Here is a 15,760-nt window from a genome sequence, read left to right as displayed (position 1 = left end):
TGTGACACAGATTTGTTTACCAAAATCATCGACTTTGGGTCGTAGCAACTCTTGGTTGTGGGTGAGATCAGCTAAGGGAATCAAGTGCGTAGTATCCTACTGGGATCAAAGACGTAAGGAGCGCAACTGTACCTTGAATAATTGTGAGATTGATTAGGGTTCAACTACAGTCCAGACCGAAGTTAGTTTGTAGTAGGCTAGTGTCTGTAGCGGCTTAATACAACGTGGTGTTGAATCTGGACTAGGTCCCGGGTTTTTTTTTTGCATTTGCGGTTTCATCGTTAACAAAATTTCTGGTGTCTGTGTTGTTTCTATTCCACATTATATTTTTTTATATAATTGAAATATCACAGGTTGTGCGTTTGTATCGATCAATTGTGAAATCCAACCCTTGGTTGTTGATTGGAAATTGATTGATCCTTGGATATTGGTCTTTGGTACCATCCAAGTTTATTATCCTTATATTTGATAAAGACTAGCAGATTTCTATTTGCTTGAGTAAAATCAAATCAAGAGAGAGATATTTACTCCTCGATATACTTTTCTCTAGATTGAGTCTGACTGTCTAGTTGATTCTCTAGAAAGTATATTAGAGTTAGTCCATACATATTGCTAATCGAAATATTGGGTGAGGTTGTTAGACTCCCGCATTTTCACTTAGTACCCTCGTCATTTTAGAAACAACAATGCAGCAATATTTATTCAATGAATTAGTCAGTACACCAATAAGAACAAGATAAACTAGATGGTGAATTAAAAAAGAATAGACAGGGAACTAATAAGGATATGACTGAAACGAGCAGTGGAATAAATAAAACACACTACAAATAGATAAGAGTAAAACTATAATCGCGTGGGTCTATTACTCGGGGTCAACTAATGGGAAACTACTAAAATCAGTTCTAGTTTTATCGCAAAAAAAAAAGTCAGTAGGAAACACCAAGAAGATGAGGCAAAGTAGATAAAAGAAAATGATTTTGCTGAAAAGCCAAAACAGGGACGAGATAGAGTACAGGTCTTAAGATGCAATGGAAAAGTTAAATCTACCTACGATATGAGACGACTGGGACCTTGTTGCAATGCAGAGTGCAAGATTATGTAGATGATTATTTTTATTAAGTAGACTGGAGTGCCGGAAAAATATGCAATGTGATAACGAGTGTATGCAAATTTAGTTATCCGATGCAGAGACAAGGATAGATGAAAACAAGAGAAGGAGTATTACTACTAGCAGAGATTTATAAACTATAAAAATTAATAGAATACATAAATAAAACTAGTACTTAGGCAGTTCTGCAAGAGAAGAACTATGGTAATATTAGATGCATACAAAATAGACTTACTACGCTGTACATGCATAAATACCACAACTATCCTATGCTAGTAACCTACCAAGAAAATTTTTATATTAAGCTTATAACTAGTTAAGTCTTAAAGCAAAAACACATTAAAACTATAATAAACCGGAAATATCATCAAGAAACGAAATAGTTGGGGTATCCACCGGCCCCTAGATGTATAATTGTGTATTGTGTTTGGGTGTGGCATTGCGTAAGATATTAATCTTGGTTTGTAGATGAACTGAGTTCAGAATACTGGTTCTAAGGATGAGATTGTTGTTGTTGCTGCTGCAGTTGTTGATGATGGTTTTGGTCTGCTTATTGGTCTTGATCTGATGACGCTAAAGGAACTGAGTCTGTTACATCTTCGATTCTAGGCCACTTGGAAGGTTCAAACTGTCCAATCCATTGATCATAATCTTACTGAATTTTTTTTTTATAGTTGTTTGTTGCAGATGACGACCCTTGCTCAATGATTAGTAGGTAAAATGGTTTCTCACGGTTTTGTCTCTTCGAACCAGCTCCATTTAGTGTACTAGTAAGGCTTGATGTAATTGAATCAGAGACCATGTCAGAAGCAAATGGGACCGTTGAGATTTACTTTGCAGTAAGAAAATCATCTTTTGTATCTTCATTTTCAATTACTTCCCATTATCAAAAAGTTCTTTCAGAATATGATGATATGTTAGAATTAAATCCACACTGAAAATAACCTTCACCAGGTCATTGTCCATCAATGTAGGAAACTACAGATTGTTCACGGCTAGTATTGACTGGAGGAGAGTAATTATTTTTAGACTCCAATCACTATCAGGACCATCTATATCCATATTGAATAAAGATTCTTGATCATATGTTGCTTGCTCAAATGGATCTTCCGGGAAAATAATATGCTCAGGGAGATCTTCGAGATGAGAAGATGCTTGCATATTGGGGTGGTTAAGAAGAAAAAGATCCAGACAGTCTTCATTCTTGTGGCCTAACCTGTTGCAGAATTTACAAAATAATCTAGGAAGCTCATGAAATCTAATATCAACTCTATTTACTCCATTACTATTATTTGGTGCAAAATAACCAAACTTGAGTGGCCGATAAACATCAATCCTATAAATCCAACCCCCATTGATCTGAAACCATTTCTATATTGAACTGGGTTATCAAATGCCATTAGGGTTCCAAATCTAAAGGTGTTATCAATAACATTCAGAATATTTGTTTGCTCTAGGAACATATTTTTCAGAGTGATTTCAAAGTCTTCAAAGTTTAAAGAGATATTTTTCTTAGGGTCATGGATGTATTCCACTCTTGTAACAAAAACAGATCACCAAATATTACTATGGTTATATACCTTAACACACTAGCTAATTCATGTGCTAGTTCAAATCTAACAAGCTTTGAAGAGGTTTTGCTCAATCTGGTGAGGAAACCACCGGCAGCAAGACGACTACTCCAATTGATTCGGTTGGATAAGTGGATTCTTGGTGGGGTATTAGTAAAGACATGATGTTTTACAGTGGTATTGAAAACCACATGATTCTTTTCGGATTCAGTGTTTTGAGAAACTTCACCATTCTGTAATCTGTACATAGTGAAATAAAAGGTACTTGAATTTAATAGCTTTGACAGGGAAGTGTAGAGGATGATAAGATAGGCGCACTGAGTTGTGAAGGTTTGATTTCTATCTATAGGTAAATGGGTACCAATAGAAAACATAAAATGAGCATCATCAATGATTTTAAATAAAGGGGTTTTAGGATTTAAACTAGACGTTCACAGAACAAAACATGGAGTTGTCATCGTGTACTATTCTTGAGCTAAATAAAACCGATAGAGAGAAGCAGGTGATCAGTTGTGATAGGGAAATTGAACTAGCTATTGAAATTGAATCTTCAAGGAAAAGAAACGGAATTTTTTTCCTAATTTCGGTAGTGGGAAATGAGATTATTCTGAAAAATAAATAGTATTACTTCGGAAAAGGATTACAGAAAACGACAGGAGAGACATTAATATTACTCTTTGGGTTGGGTTGGGTGGATGTCTTTAGACGTTGCCACCGCGTCCAATCCACCAACTGGTGGATTTTGGCACGCCTATGAACGCCATTTTTCAAAATACGGATCCGGTGTCCATTTGCCGAATACGGATCGGGCAGGGTCTGCTCAGTTCAAGGCCCACTATAATTGGACCAACCTATCGAGTGATACTGTATGGACCTAATTCAATTACAAACCCAAGAAACATTTAAAAAGCCCGATACGCTTTCTTATCATCTAGGGTTTTCGTATATCTCCAGAAGAAAACGATATATAAAGAAGAGAAGACACATTTTAGCCTTTCTTTCTTTCACTACCGAGAGGAGCAGCAGGGAGAACCTAAAGAGAGAGGTAGCTAGGATTTCAAACCAGACGAAAAAATGACATTCAAGGTTAGTTACCTTCTCTCGATTGTTCTTGATATCTCCTACGAATCTCTTTTCAGTTTTGAGCATTTATCGATTTTGATTTTGGTGTTGTTTTTTCTGTGTAGTATCATCAATATCAGGTTGTGGGAAGAGCACTACCCACTGAAAAGGAGGACACTCCTAAGATTTACAGGATGAAGCTTTGGGCAACCAATGAAGTTCGTGCCAAATCTAAGTTTTGGTGAGCAAAAACCCTAATTCCTATGAAACCCTAGTTGTTGTTTCTTGATCTCTTGAGATGATTTTAATGGTCTGTTTGATGTATCTTTAGGTACTTTTTGAGGAAGCTTAAGAAAGTTAAGAAGAGCAATGGACAGATTTTGGCTATCAATGAGGTATGTACAATTTTGATTCCTTCTCCACTTGATTACTTAGATTGAACTCATTCAAGAGTTGCTGTGATTTGATTTTGGCGTTTTTATGTGTTCAGCATGATTAGTAAGTTAGATCTGGTTTCTTTAGGGACTTTATTTTGTAGTGAAGTAATATGTCTAGAGAAAAAACAGTTTTAAGTGTGCAACATGTTGCCCATTTGATAGTTTATTCAAATAATTTGATAATTGTGCGCAATGGTTGCCTAGTTGAATTTACAGTTCTGGCGAACCTTGTCACCTCTTCATTATACAACGGTTTTGAGTATTAGCTTCTCTAACAGTATGTGGATGAAAGATTTACTTTATGATTGTGCCAGTGAAATGGTCAAGCTGTTATAGTCCTAGTGAACTGATAATGGATAGTTGATACCTTGGGTTTATGTTATCCGCAGGTCCTTTATGTACATCTTTAACTCTGATTTTCATTTCTCCCCAGGGTATCTGAGTTGTTGCGTTTAAATATTTTTGTTGCTTATTTCTGAACCTTTGAAAGAGCCATGCTGCTTTCTTGTCATCTGGAGATGAAACAATGATTTATTTATACTGCAATTTCCAGATTAAGAATTTGGCTTTACATTGTTTGTATAACATTTTGGATATTGAATTTGGTTGATTAGTTGGTCCAGAGATACCCTAGGTGGTGTCATGCTTACCCTGTTTGTCAGCAGTGCCTCTGAAGGAGGCTTATGTCGTACAGACAACAGACTCTTGGTGTTTGTCTGATGCTACCAAGTAAAACAGAGGCCATAGAACGTCCAGTTCAAGGAATTGTGGCCTGTAGGAATATTTAGAGAGCTAGTTATGTACAATACTTAGTTAATTTTGTAGTGTTTTCTAATTTTGTTATGTCTCCGCTTGTTTGTTGAATACTTGTTTTGTTTTAGTTTTTATAACATTATGTTATTTCTCACCTCCCTGGGGAGTCTTTTAGTGGCCTTTGCTAATTTAGCATTCACTTGCAGATTTATGAGAAGAGCCCAACCAAGATCAAGAACTATGGTATCTGGTTGCGTTACCAAAGCAGAACCGGTTACCACAACATGTACAAGGAGTACCGTGACACTACTCTTAATGGAGGTGTAGAACAGATGTACACCGAGATGGCTTCCCGTCACAGAGTTAGGTCTCCATGCATCCAGATCATCAAAACTGCCACCATCCCTGCCAAGCTTTGCAAGAGAGAGAGCACAAAGCAATTCCACAAGAAGGACATCAAGTTCCCATTGGTATTCCAGAAGGTCAGACCACCAACCAGGAGATTGAAGACCACATACAAGGCAACCAGACCCAACTTGTTCAAGTAAGCACTTTGTTAGGCCTTGCGAGTGCCTGAAGTAGTAGATTGTTAGACTCAGCTGGTGAACTTGCAAGAGAGAGTTAGTTTGGGCTAAGAACATCTTTTTGTGAGTAAAACCTTGTTTACTTTTGTTTCAATTTTGTTGAAGGCTTGGAATTCAGTGGATGATTAAAGTTCTTACATGGATGTTTCTTTTGACAACAAGACTTCAGTTCCATTAGATATCTCACTAGTATTCTGTTATAGATGGTATTTTATAGATTTCATATTTGCTGTTTGTTTATTCATGCCGTGTTATTAAAATTCTAGTTGGCGTATTTTATACCTTCTTTGAAGTTCAGTAGTCGACATGAATGTGGATAACTTCATGTAGTTTACGCCTGCTAGAAATTTTGAAGGGGAAGCTATACTAGTTCAAAACAATATGATCCTTCGCCGCAATTTTGAAGGGTGTCTAACTTTGCTGAAACTACTAATTTATCCTCTATTAAATATTATATTACCAATTTATCTCCATTAAATCCTAATAATAAAATCCAAAATTTTATTCTTTTTATTCTTTTCATTTCCGTTTCATCTTTACTCTTTTATGAAAGGATTCATCTTCTCCATCTTTTATTCATTTTCAAATGAAAATGTCGTCGAGTAATCGTTTTTTTTACTTTTTAATATATAATGTTGATACCAATAAGATTCAAGTGTTCCACTGGAGGTACTTATCCAAGTGAGAGTAATCCCGGATTTGTTCAAGCGATTCGAAACAAACCGAAGAAGAAAACGGTTGTGGAAAATGATAGTGTACAAATTTTGAGAAAGGGTAAATTTTTTTCCTTCTTATAAGTCATTCACTAATTTTTGGAGTAGTTTTTATGTGTTACATTAGCGATTCCAAATATTATCATCTTGCATGTTTAAAGTTTATTAATTAAATTTTATTTTTGAAGATGATTTGCAATACCTAATTTTCATAGATTATATATCTGTATTGGTTATTTTGTGAGATTTGTTCTTTGCTATCATTCTTTGATGATTAGAACATATATCTCATATTTTCTCATAGGTTAAGCTCTTTCACTCTTGCAAAAAAGGAGTAAACTATTTTGAGAATTGCAGTTTCTGATCTCTCCACGATTACACTTTTGTGAATAAACTGCTATAGGATTTCGTAAGATGTTCTTTAGCGATCGACTTACTTTCTTGATTGTGTCGCCACCAGGAAATAAGTGGTGAACTTTAATCTCTACATTCGTACATGACTAGAGAAGTTATAATTCTTATGTTGAGTCATATCGCACCGATTGTTCTCTTGTTCGTAACTGGCATAGATAATAATTTGTGTTGATGATTTTTCTCATGAAAATCTGTATCTTAGTGCATCTAACATTAAGATCGTTATTTTTTACTTCTTTGTTCGTAACTGGATAAAAGAGAGAAAAATATTGGATACAAATTTATTTTGTTCGTAATTGGCGAATAAATTTAAAATCCAAGAAAATCATTCTCTTGTGATTAGGGTAAAGGTCGCTCATGCTGTTCTTCCGGAAATGACATTTAATTGGGGAAATTTCTTTTGAACTTGTGCTTAATGGTAACATCTTTCTAGGGAGAATGGATATGGAATTGTAGTCTAAACTAAAGGTTGGTACGTGTTCTCTAGTCTTGAAACTCTTTTGTTTAATCCATGAATATCCCGATTTTTCACCTATACCAATTTTGTTGATAAATAAGGGGAGAATTGATAAGTAGTATCTTACTACATTACATATGGCTTTACGGAGCATCATGTAAGGGGAGTGAATTATTATCTATAGGTTTTACCTATTTTGCAAATGTAGTATGTATTGACTAAGGGGGAGAACATATCACCATAGTATTGTTTCAAAATTGTGGTGCAATTGAATTTTGAGGAAGGTAACAATACTATATTTTTGTATAACGACCAATGAGTAGAGTGTGTTTACCTCATTCTATAAAAGCTCTTTATGAGTATTCTCACAAGTTTTTATCGCTACAGATCTTCAATAACAAAGTGTTGAACGAACACATGCAGAACATTATAATAACTTGAAGTACGAAGAATTCAAGACGTATGTTGAAGAACCAAGAAAATCAAGCATAGTGGATTGAGCTAAAAAAATTATTTATTGTATCCACACGTATTGAATAGTTTTGTCACTAAAATTGACAAAGGGGAGATTGTTAGAGCATTGGTCGGTTGAACCCACAAATTTTGCTATCTCAGACTTGTTGTCAATGTTAGATAATAAAAACTATATCTTGATTTCTAGTCTATTAAGTGAAGTATCGGTCTAGGTTAGAATTGTAGTTGAGTATTAGAGATCACCCTTGAAGACTGAAGATCGACGGACACATTTGGAAAACTTCTGTATCAGGTATGTGAATACTGAACCATTCTATTTTACTCATTATACCATCATTCTATCTGTTGAGACAATTTCGTATGACTTCTAGCAGAATTACAAAGAAGAAGTTTTGAGTCAAGTTTTGTCTTGTGAAAAATCTCGAAATATGATTTAGCAAATAAGATGTTCAACGGTCTTTAACAATATTAGATATTAGTTCTATGAATTAATTTGTGGATCAATTGAAATTTTCCTATCCAAATGATTGTATCACTTGGGAATGTTTCAAACACCATAAGTTGTCGAACCAGTTCGCAAAAATATATGAGTTATAGAAATACAGGAGGGTTGACGAACCAGTTCGCAAACTGAAAGCTCAATTGGGTACAATCCACGAACCGGTTGGCGAACCCCGGTGAACTGGATTTTAAAGTTGGATAAATAGGATAGCAGTTGGAGAATACAGTTCACAAACTGTGGTCAACTGAGTTCGGTAGTCTAATAGGGTTGGCGAACCCGGTTCACGAACTGTAGCACCCTGACTCGTGAACAAGCCCTGCGGTTCACGTACCATTATACCAACTGTCCCGATAATGTTCAACAGATGCTTGAAGACTTATTATTTTAATATGTTTAGCATTGCTAGAACTTTCTTGAACACTTCTAAGACTTCATTGATCACTTAAACACTTATGTGTGTGAACTATGATTAATTTCTTAGGTGTTTAAATGAACATCAAATCTCTTATATTTCTTTGGCTAAGTGTCCAAACCGAACATTCATTATACACGGTTCAATAACCGAATCTATGTGTATAATCTTTCATTGTAGTTTCAATACCTATTTTATTTTCTTGATTCTCAAGTTATCTTAGCTTAAATTCTAAGCTAACCTTGGTTTTTGAAAACAATAAATAGAGCATCTTTGTTAACTGAGAAAATTAATTTCTGACACTTTATGTCCTAGTTGATTCTAGAGTCGCCTCTATTGACCTTTTAGATCTACGACTAAAAGACTTCGCTTTGGGGATTCATGAAGCCATGTATGACTATCTTTACCATGATAGTTCGTGAATCCTGATATTTCTTTTATGTTATCGAGGTCTTCGTAATTTCTTTCAGGCAAGATATATAGTAATCGCAAATTTTTCTCCATATCAGACTTTGTGATTCCTCAAGATATCTCTAAATACTGATCTTAGTTGATCTTTCGAAGATTGTTCTTGAGAGGGGTTAAGAATCTAGGCTGCCCTTCGGGAGTCGTAAGTTCCGGATCTATGAGGTTTGCTAGCTTTGTGTATTGCAAACAAATTTCCGCACCTTGATCTTTGATCTAAACGGAAATAAAATAGGCTTATCTGTTAGAGAAAGATTGGTATAAAACATCTTCACTTCGACTGAAGCAACTCTTAGGCTATAAAGGAAGTCAACTAAAGGAATCAAGTGCGTAGAACCTTACGAGGTTCAAGAGATGTAAGGAGCGCGACTGTAAATGAATCGCTTGGAGGGTGAGTTCGGTCTCAACTACATTCCAATCCGTAGTCTGATAGTAGTCTAGTGTATGTAGCATCTTAATACAATGTGGTGTTCAATCTGGACGAGGTCCCGGAGTTTTCTGTTATTGCAGTTTCCTCTTTAAAAAATCTCTGGTGTCTTGTGTTTTTCCTTTCCGCGTTATATTGTTTATCTATATGATTGGATTTACACAGGTTTGTAAGTATTCAATCTAAGTAGATATGTACGCTTAATTTTAATCGATTACGAGACTTGTTTCTTGTTGAGTTCGAGTTTAACCACTTGGCAGAATTCCGATTAGATTATTTGGATACGACTAGATTGATCTTGGATATTGATTTTTGAGATCGTCCAAGTAATCTGCTTAACAATCAGGTTAATGTACCTTGTGTCTATACATATACTGATTGAGTGGAGGTTGATATTTAAACTCTATATAGATATTTTCAAGGATCATTCAGTTGATCTACTTGCTATTGTATAAAGTTTTCTCTATACAGGTTACCGAACAAAAAAGTTGGGTGTATTTGGTATCCCTTGCGTTTTCATCCTAGCTTGTTAAGTAATACTTAATTCTTCAAATAAATTTTTCAAGAATTAGGTTCTTTCCTTAAGGTCACTTGTTGTTGTGACCGATTTCTGGTAATTGGTGTGACCGATCATAAGTGCTGTGTGACCGATCCTTGTAATTGGTGTAACCGATCCTAGTGACTGGTGTGGCCGATCACAAGTGGATACCATGTTTAGGTAAAACAGATCCTAGTGATTGGTATAACCTATCCAAACCCATGTATGTGACTTGGTAGGACCGATCACAACTAACCATTGTGATTTAGTATGACCAATCACATAGTAGTCTTGGAATACTGGTAAACCAATTCTAAACTTGTTTGGAAGTGTAATAGAGACGATTCCGTTCCAAGAAGAAAATCCATGTAAATATGAAATAAGGATTTGCAGTGAAAAGATGTCAACATACTTTGAACATGAGCATCAACTCTTATCACTTATTGTTCAAAGATATTCCTTGGTACTCAAGGTGATCCTGTGCCGAAATAAATTAAGAATCTTTTAATTAAGGCTTTTGGTTTTATATGCTTTAATTACCAGCAATTAATGCATAGATTTAGAGAATAAAAATTAATAATGTGCATTCACTAATTGGAGATTTTCTATTGAGAGATTTTGGAAATATTGGACCAGCATTTATTGGAATTAGGAAAACCGAATTTGGGCATTCATTGCATATCTTGAGAATATTTTTGGTTTTGGAAATTCCTTGGTGTCCAAACATCCTTAGTCAATAAATACTTAAGTTTGCATTTCTATCAAACTATCCTAAGAGCCATGCAAGCTTCATTTCTTATTGTTTATGGTAGAGCCGTCTATTCGGAGAGGAAAGTAACCTAATTAGGTGAAATCTCTTACGACTTCTCGTTTAAAGACTTCTATGGGATGAAGAAGCACTACGAGTACGTTGGTGGGAAATAGATAATTTCGGTGTTATTAGTTTTTCGATTTGATTTGATTGATTAACGGTTGTTGAAACTTTTATTGCACCTAGTTTGTTTATTCTTGAGAATCTTCTCTTCTGATATAAGATTTACTTAGACTGGGTGAAAGTATCGACGGGATCTTTAGAACTGTTATTATATCTAAAGATATCTTGTGATAATCCATTGTTAACAGACTCCATTCTGTGCATGATTGATCATAAGAGATTCAAGTGGTGTTGCGCAGGTATTTGAAGGCAATAAAAGATTTGAAGAGGAAGAATCATTCTTATTAGTTTTTGTATCTTGTGGATTTAGTGCACAAACCTTGATCGGATGGGATCCAACTAGAATCGATATATCTTTGATAGATCTGATTGATTAGTTACGTCAGATCGACATTCTCTATATTTCTCTTTGAGATCTATATTGATTGAGTGCAAATATAGACTTGACTATTTCAGTAGTTATAGTTAGATTGATCTAACCAGATAAAGGAGTTTATTAGATTAAACATAAGAGCCTTTGTCAACGACTCATCTATATCTTGTAGCAAGATTGATTAAAGTGGTTACTAAACATATTATTCCTTTGTTGTTTGGAATACGATCCAAAGGACTTGTTATTCACGTGCGTGACTTTAGAAGTAGAAGGCGCAAGGATACTGAGGGAACTAAGTAGCTAGGGGTAGTCTGCTTGGTCTCAACTATACAGAGTTGTTATTAGATTTTGTATATCGGCTTAAATCTGAGAGTATTCAAAACTGGACTAGGTCCCGGGGGTTTTCTGCATTCGCGGTTTCCTCGTTAACAAAATCTTGATGTTCCATTTACTTTAGTTTTCTGCATTGTAATTGTTTTATTATAATTAAAGTAAATTCACTTTACATTAACTCCGTAATACTTGATAGTGATCCTATAGATTTTGGTTATTACTGAACCTATTATCAAGTACACATGTGACCTTCTTGTTGTACTGTCTCAGTCTCGTATCCATAGACGATCACACGAAGTGTGAACCGAATTGTCGTATTGTCTCGACTTTTTCCATAGATGATCATATTCGGAAGAGGACTTATAGGTTGAAATCAAAAGATTGTGGTGTATTTGGGTACCCTCGTCTTTTCAGAAGCTTTTGGAGAACTTCATCAACAAAAGATAAGTGAAGACTGAACCACCTATTTCTCAAGTTATATTCACCTTTCTATCCTTGAGACGATTGTCGCATAACTAATTAGACTAGCTTGCATAAACAAGAATTTTGAGTCGAGAACTAATTATTTATTTTACAAATTTCTCGAAATATAATGACTAAGCTCAATGAATATTTGTTCATACTTGATCAAATTTTGGTGGAGAACAATTTATTGTTAGGAACCAAATCATGATTCAAGTTTATCATTCGAAAATAGCTTGGAACAGTGATATGTGTCATTGATGTTATTCAGGAATATTTCGAATTGATTTAGAGAAATATAGACAATATTCGGAAATAAGACAGTGTTGTCAGTCTTACAAACTGAGAAGACTATTATATGTTTGAATCCATATTACATGTACTTGTACACGTAGCGGAGTAGATATATATTGACTTTCATATTTGTGTTATATGCATATTCGTATGTACATCATGAGAAAATCTGTTTGTTTCGTGATTCTGATAGGTATGCATCTTCGTATGCTAATCATTTTGGAACTGTGGTAAGGGAACCGGGTCAAAGTAATCAAAATGGTATGCGAGACAATACAATTCTATGATCTAGAACTAGTTTAGTACCCAAACTGGTACGTGAACTGAAAAAGTTTCGTGAACTCCGGAATCGGTAAAAGTCCTAAGTTTTCAAACCGGTACGTTAACTGAAAAATTTCTGTCAACTCCGGAACTTTGAGTTGCACCTAAGTTTGCAAATCAGTACGTGAACTGAAAAAGTTATGTCAACTCCAGAACTCGGTAAGTTTGAAAACCGGTCCGGTACTGTGACTCAGCCGACTCACGAACGATTCAAGTAATTGTACCTTGTACATTGTACAATTACCAATATGTCGATTATGACTCAATTCCAATTAAATTATTTCTATAAAATGATTTGCATTTGATCAATTCTTCAATTAACACTAGACTCATTTGATCACATGATTGTGATTCAATATTAAAGTCTTAATGAATATGAAAGTTTCGGCTAACCATGTTGGACATAGTCTTTATACACGGTTCGGTTACGGTTTACCTAACCAGAGTGTATATCTTGTATATGTGAATAAGATTCAAAGCTTTCATATAACGATGGATATTGTTTGCTTGGTTCCAAAGCTATCTTAGCTTAAACCTAAAGCAACCTAGGATTTGAAGTCTATATAAGGGGAACTCTTGGCAACTGGGATCTTTGAATCCTGACACTAATTTTTGGTGTGTTCTAGCTGTATCTTCATCTCCAGAAACCCTTTTAGGGTTCAACGACTACAAATACTTCACTGGAATTCGTGAAGTCAGGTCCAGTTATCTTTTATCTTGATAACTCGAGTATCCCGATCTTGATTGTTTGTAGAGCTTGTTCAAACGATCAAGATAGATAACAATCATCAAAGTTCTTATCGTCTCAAACTTGTTGATTCCGCAAGTTTTATCTTGTGAGGTGAATAATAATCTAGGATGCACTTAGGGTTGCATAAGTCCGAATTTTGAGGATAGCCAGACTTTTGTCAAGTTGCTATCGATTTCCATCACCTGGATATTTCGTTTGATCTGATCATCCGTTTAGATCGTAAATATGGAAGTCAATTATAGGCTTACTCTGTGGGAGGCAGATTTGGTTTAAAGTCTTCAATTAAGTTGAAGAAACTCTTAGTTGGTGTGAGACCGTCTAAGGGAATCAATTGCGTAGAGTCCTGCTGGGATTCAAGAGGCATAAGGAGCGCGACTGTACCTGAATCAGTGGGAGACTGAGTTCGGGTTCAACTACATTCCATACCGAAGTCAATTAGTACTAGGCTAGTGTCTGTAGCATCTTAATACAATTTGGTGTTCAATCTGGACAAGGTCCCAGGGTTTTTCTACATTTGTGGTTTCCTTGTTAACAAAATTTCTGGTATCTGTGTTATTTCTTTTTTCGCATTATATTGTTTATCTTTATAATTGAAATATCACAGGTTGTGCGTTGATCAATCACAGTAGATATGTCCGACCTTGTTTGTTGGATAAGACTTGATTGATCCTTGGATGTTGGTCTTTGGTACTGTCCAAGAACTCTCTTTGTAGTTAGGTTCACGGATTCAGTTCTGTAAACGTTCTAACAACAAGAAAAAGATAAATATAACTCTAGACACTTTCCTTGATTGAGTTTTTACTCTCGAAGTTGTGTTGAGTTGGTCCATATAGATTTCCTATGAAAAATTTGGTGATGTATTTTGGTACCTCCAGTGTTTTCACTTGTTTTTTTTCTTTTTGTTTTTTAAATGTTACTGGTACAAATTTCTGCATTACTTGATTATTTTGATTATTTTTTTGCTTAAAACCAGTACAATGCCACCTACTATAGAATTAGACCACACGATTCCTCCCAAACCAAACTCATTCCATACTTCTCAGAGACCTTATAGATGACCATATATTCATAAGTCATTGTACGTATAATAACTAGTTTAAGAAATGTATTTTGATGGTGTAATAAAAACAAGCCATATTGTTTTTGCTTCACCTGCACTTCTTGTTAAATAAAAAAAGATAACTCACGGAGATTCTGTGTTGATTACAGAAAGCTGAATGAGTGAACTGTTAAAGATAAGTTTCCAATACCTGTAACTGGTGAGTTATTTGATGCATTATATGATGGATTTTTTTTCTTTCTAAGATAAAGATATCACCAAATCAATGTACAAACCTGACATTCCAAAAATAACCTTTAGGACTCATCTTGGCTATTATGAATTTAAGGTCACGCCATTTTCCCATACCAATGCTCATGTCACTTTTCAAGCTCTTATGAATAAAGTTATTCAACTCTTTTTTAGAAGTTTCGTTATTATTTTGTTTGATGATATTTGGTGTATAACGCGACTCTTGAAGACCATCTAATTCACCTTGAATATATATACTTTTTCCATTCTCGGGAAACATTCTCTTTATGGCAAAACAACAAAATGCTCATTTTCTTAATTTCAGTTGGAATATTTCCGACATTTTATCACTGCTGAAGAAGTAACTGCAGTTCTTGAGAAGATTTCCGCTATGCAAACTTGGCTCAGGCATGGCAACATATTTCGATGGATTTCATTGAAAGTCGTCATTTATCTTGTATGAATAATGTCATACTTATAGTATTAAATAAACTAACCAAATATAACTGTTTTATCTACTTAAGGACACCCCTTCACAACCATTTCAGTTGCTAAAGAGTTCTTATCTCATTATATTCAACCTGCATAATCTGCCAAGCTCCATAATTTCTGATGAGACAAAAATTTTCTTTGTCATCTTTTTCAAGTATTGTTCAAATCATTGAGTAGAAGATCAACACTTTCTACCATCCCCAAACATATGGGAAGACTGAAAGAAAAATTCTTGCTTGGAGTAATATCTCAGATGTATGATTAACTCTCAACCAAATGTGGGTTCAGTGGTTGGCACTGGCAGAATGGTGATTCAACACAAATTATCATACTAGTTTAAAGATTTCTCTATTTAGGAATTCCATGGTTATCAACCACCTCAATTGATCTTTTCTTCTTCTCACAATATACTTTTGTAACTACAATGAAGTCTACTTATAAGAGAGGGATACTATACTTCAATTTCTTAAGAATGATTTATCTAAAGAACATGATCGTATGAAGTTTTTTGTTGACAAAAAGAGGTCCAACAGAAATTTGAAGCGGGTGGTATGGTTTTTATGACACTGCATCCATTTATACAGACTTCTGT

The 15,760-nt window shown here is 34.9% G+C and overlaps 1 protein-coding gene across 1 annotated transcript; it reads left to right on the top strand.

Annotated features, from left to right (window-relative positions):
- The first annotated feature begins 3,635 nt into the window (after positions 1–3,635).
- LOC113288641 (60S ribosomal protein L18a-2-like) lies at positions 3,636–5,755 on the top strand. Its single transcript, XM_026537736.1, has 4 exons — positions 3,636–3,765; positions 3,867–3,982; positions 4,073–4,136; positions 5,138–5,755. The coding sequence occupies exons 1-4, from the start codon at positions 3,754–3,756 to the stop codon at positions 5,477–5,479; spliced, it is 534 nt and encodes a 177-aa protein (XP_026393521.1). The 5' UTR covers positions 3,636–3,753; the 3' UTR covers positions 5,480–5,755.
- The last annotated feature ends 10,005 nt before the right edge of the window (positions 5,756–15,760 follow it).

The sequence above is a fragment of the Papaver somniferum genome, chromosome 1, assembly GCF_003573695.1.
Source record: "Papaver somniferum cultivar HN1 chromosome 1, ASM357369v1, whole genome shotgun sequence".
NCBI lineage: Eukaryota > Viridiplantae > Streptophyta > Magnoliopsida > Ranunculales > Papaveraceae > Papaver > Papaver somniferum.
This window is presented reverse-complemented; position numbering and strand designations above follow the sequence as displayed.

Excerpts from the sequence above, each read along its gene's own strand:
- LOC113288641 (XM_026537736.1), top strand. Across the intron at positions 3,983-4,072 it reads CGTGCCAAATCTAAGTTTTG|GTACTTTTTGAGGAAGCTTA; the intron begins GTGAGCAAAAAC and ends ATGTATCTTTAG. Across the intron at positions 4,137-5,137 it reads AGATTTTGGCTATCAATGAG|ATTTATGAGAAGAGCCCAAC; the intron begins GTATGTACAATT and ends ATTCACTTGCAG.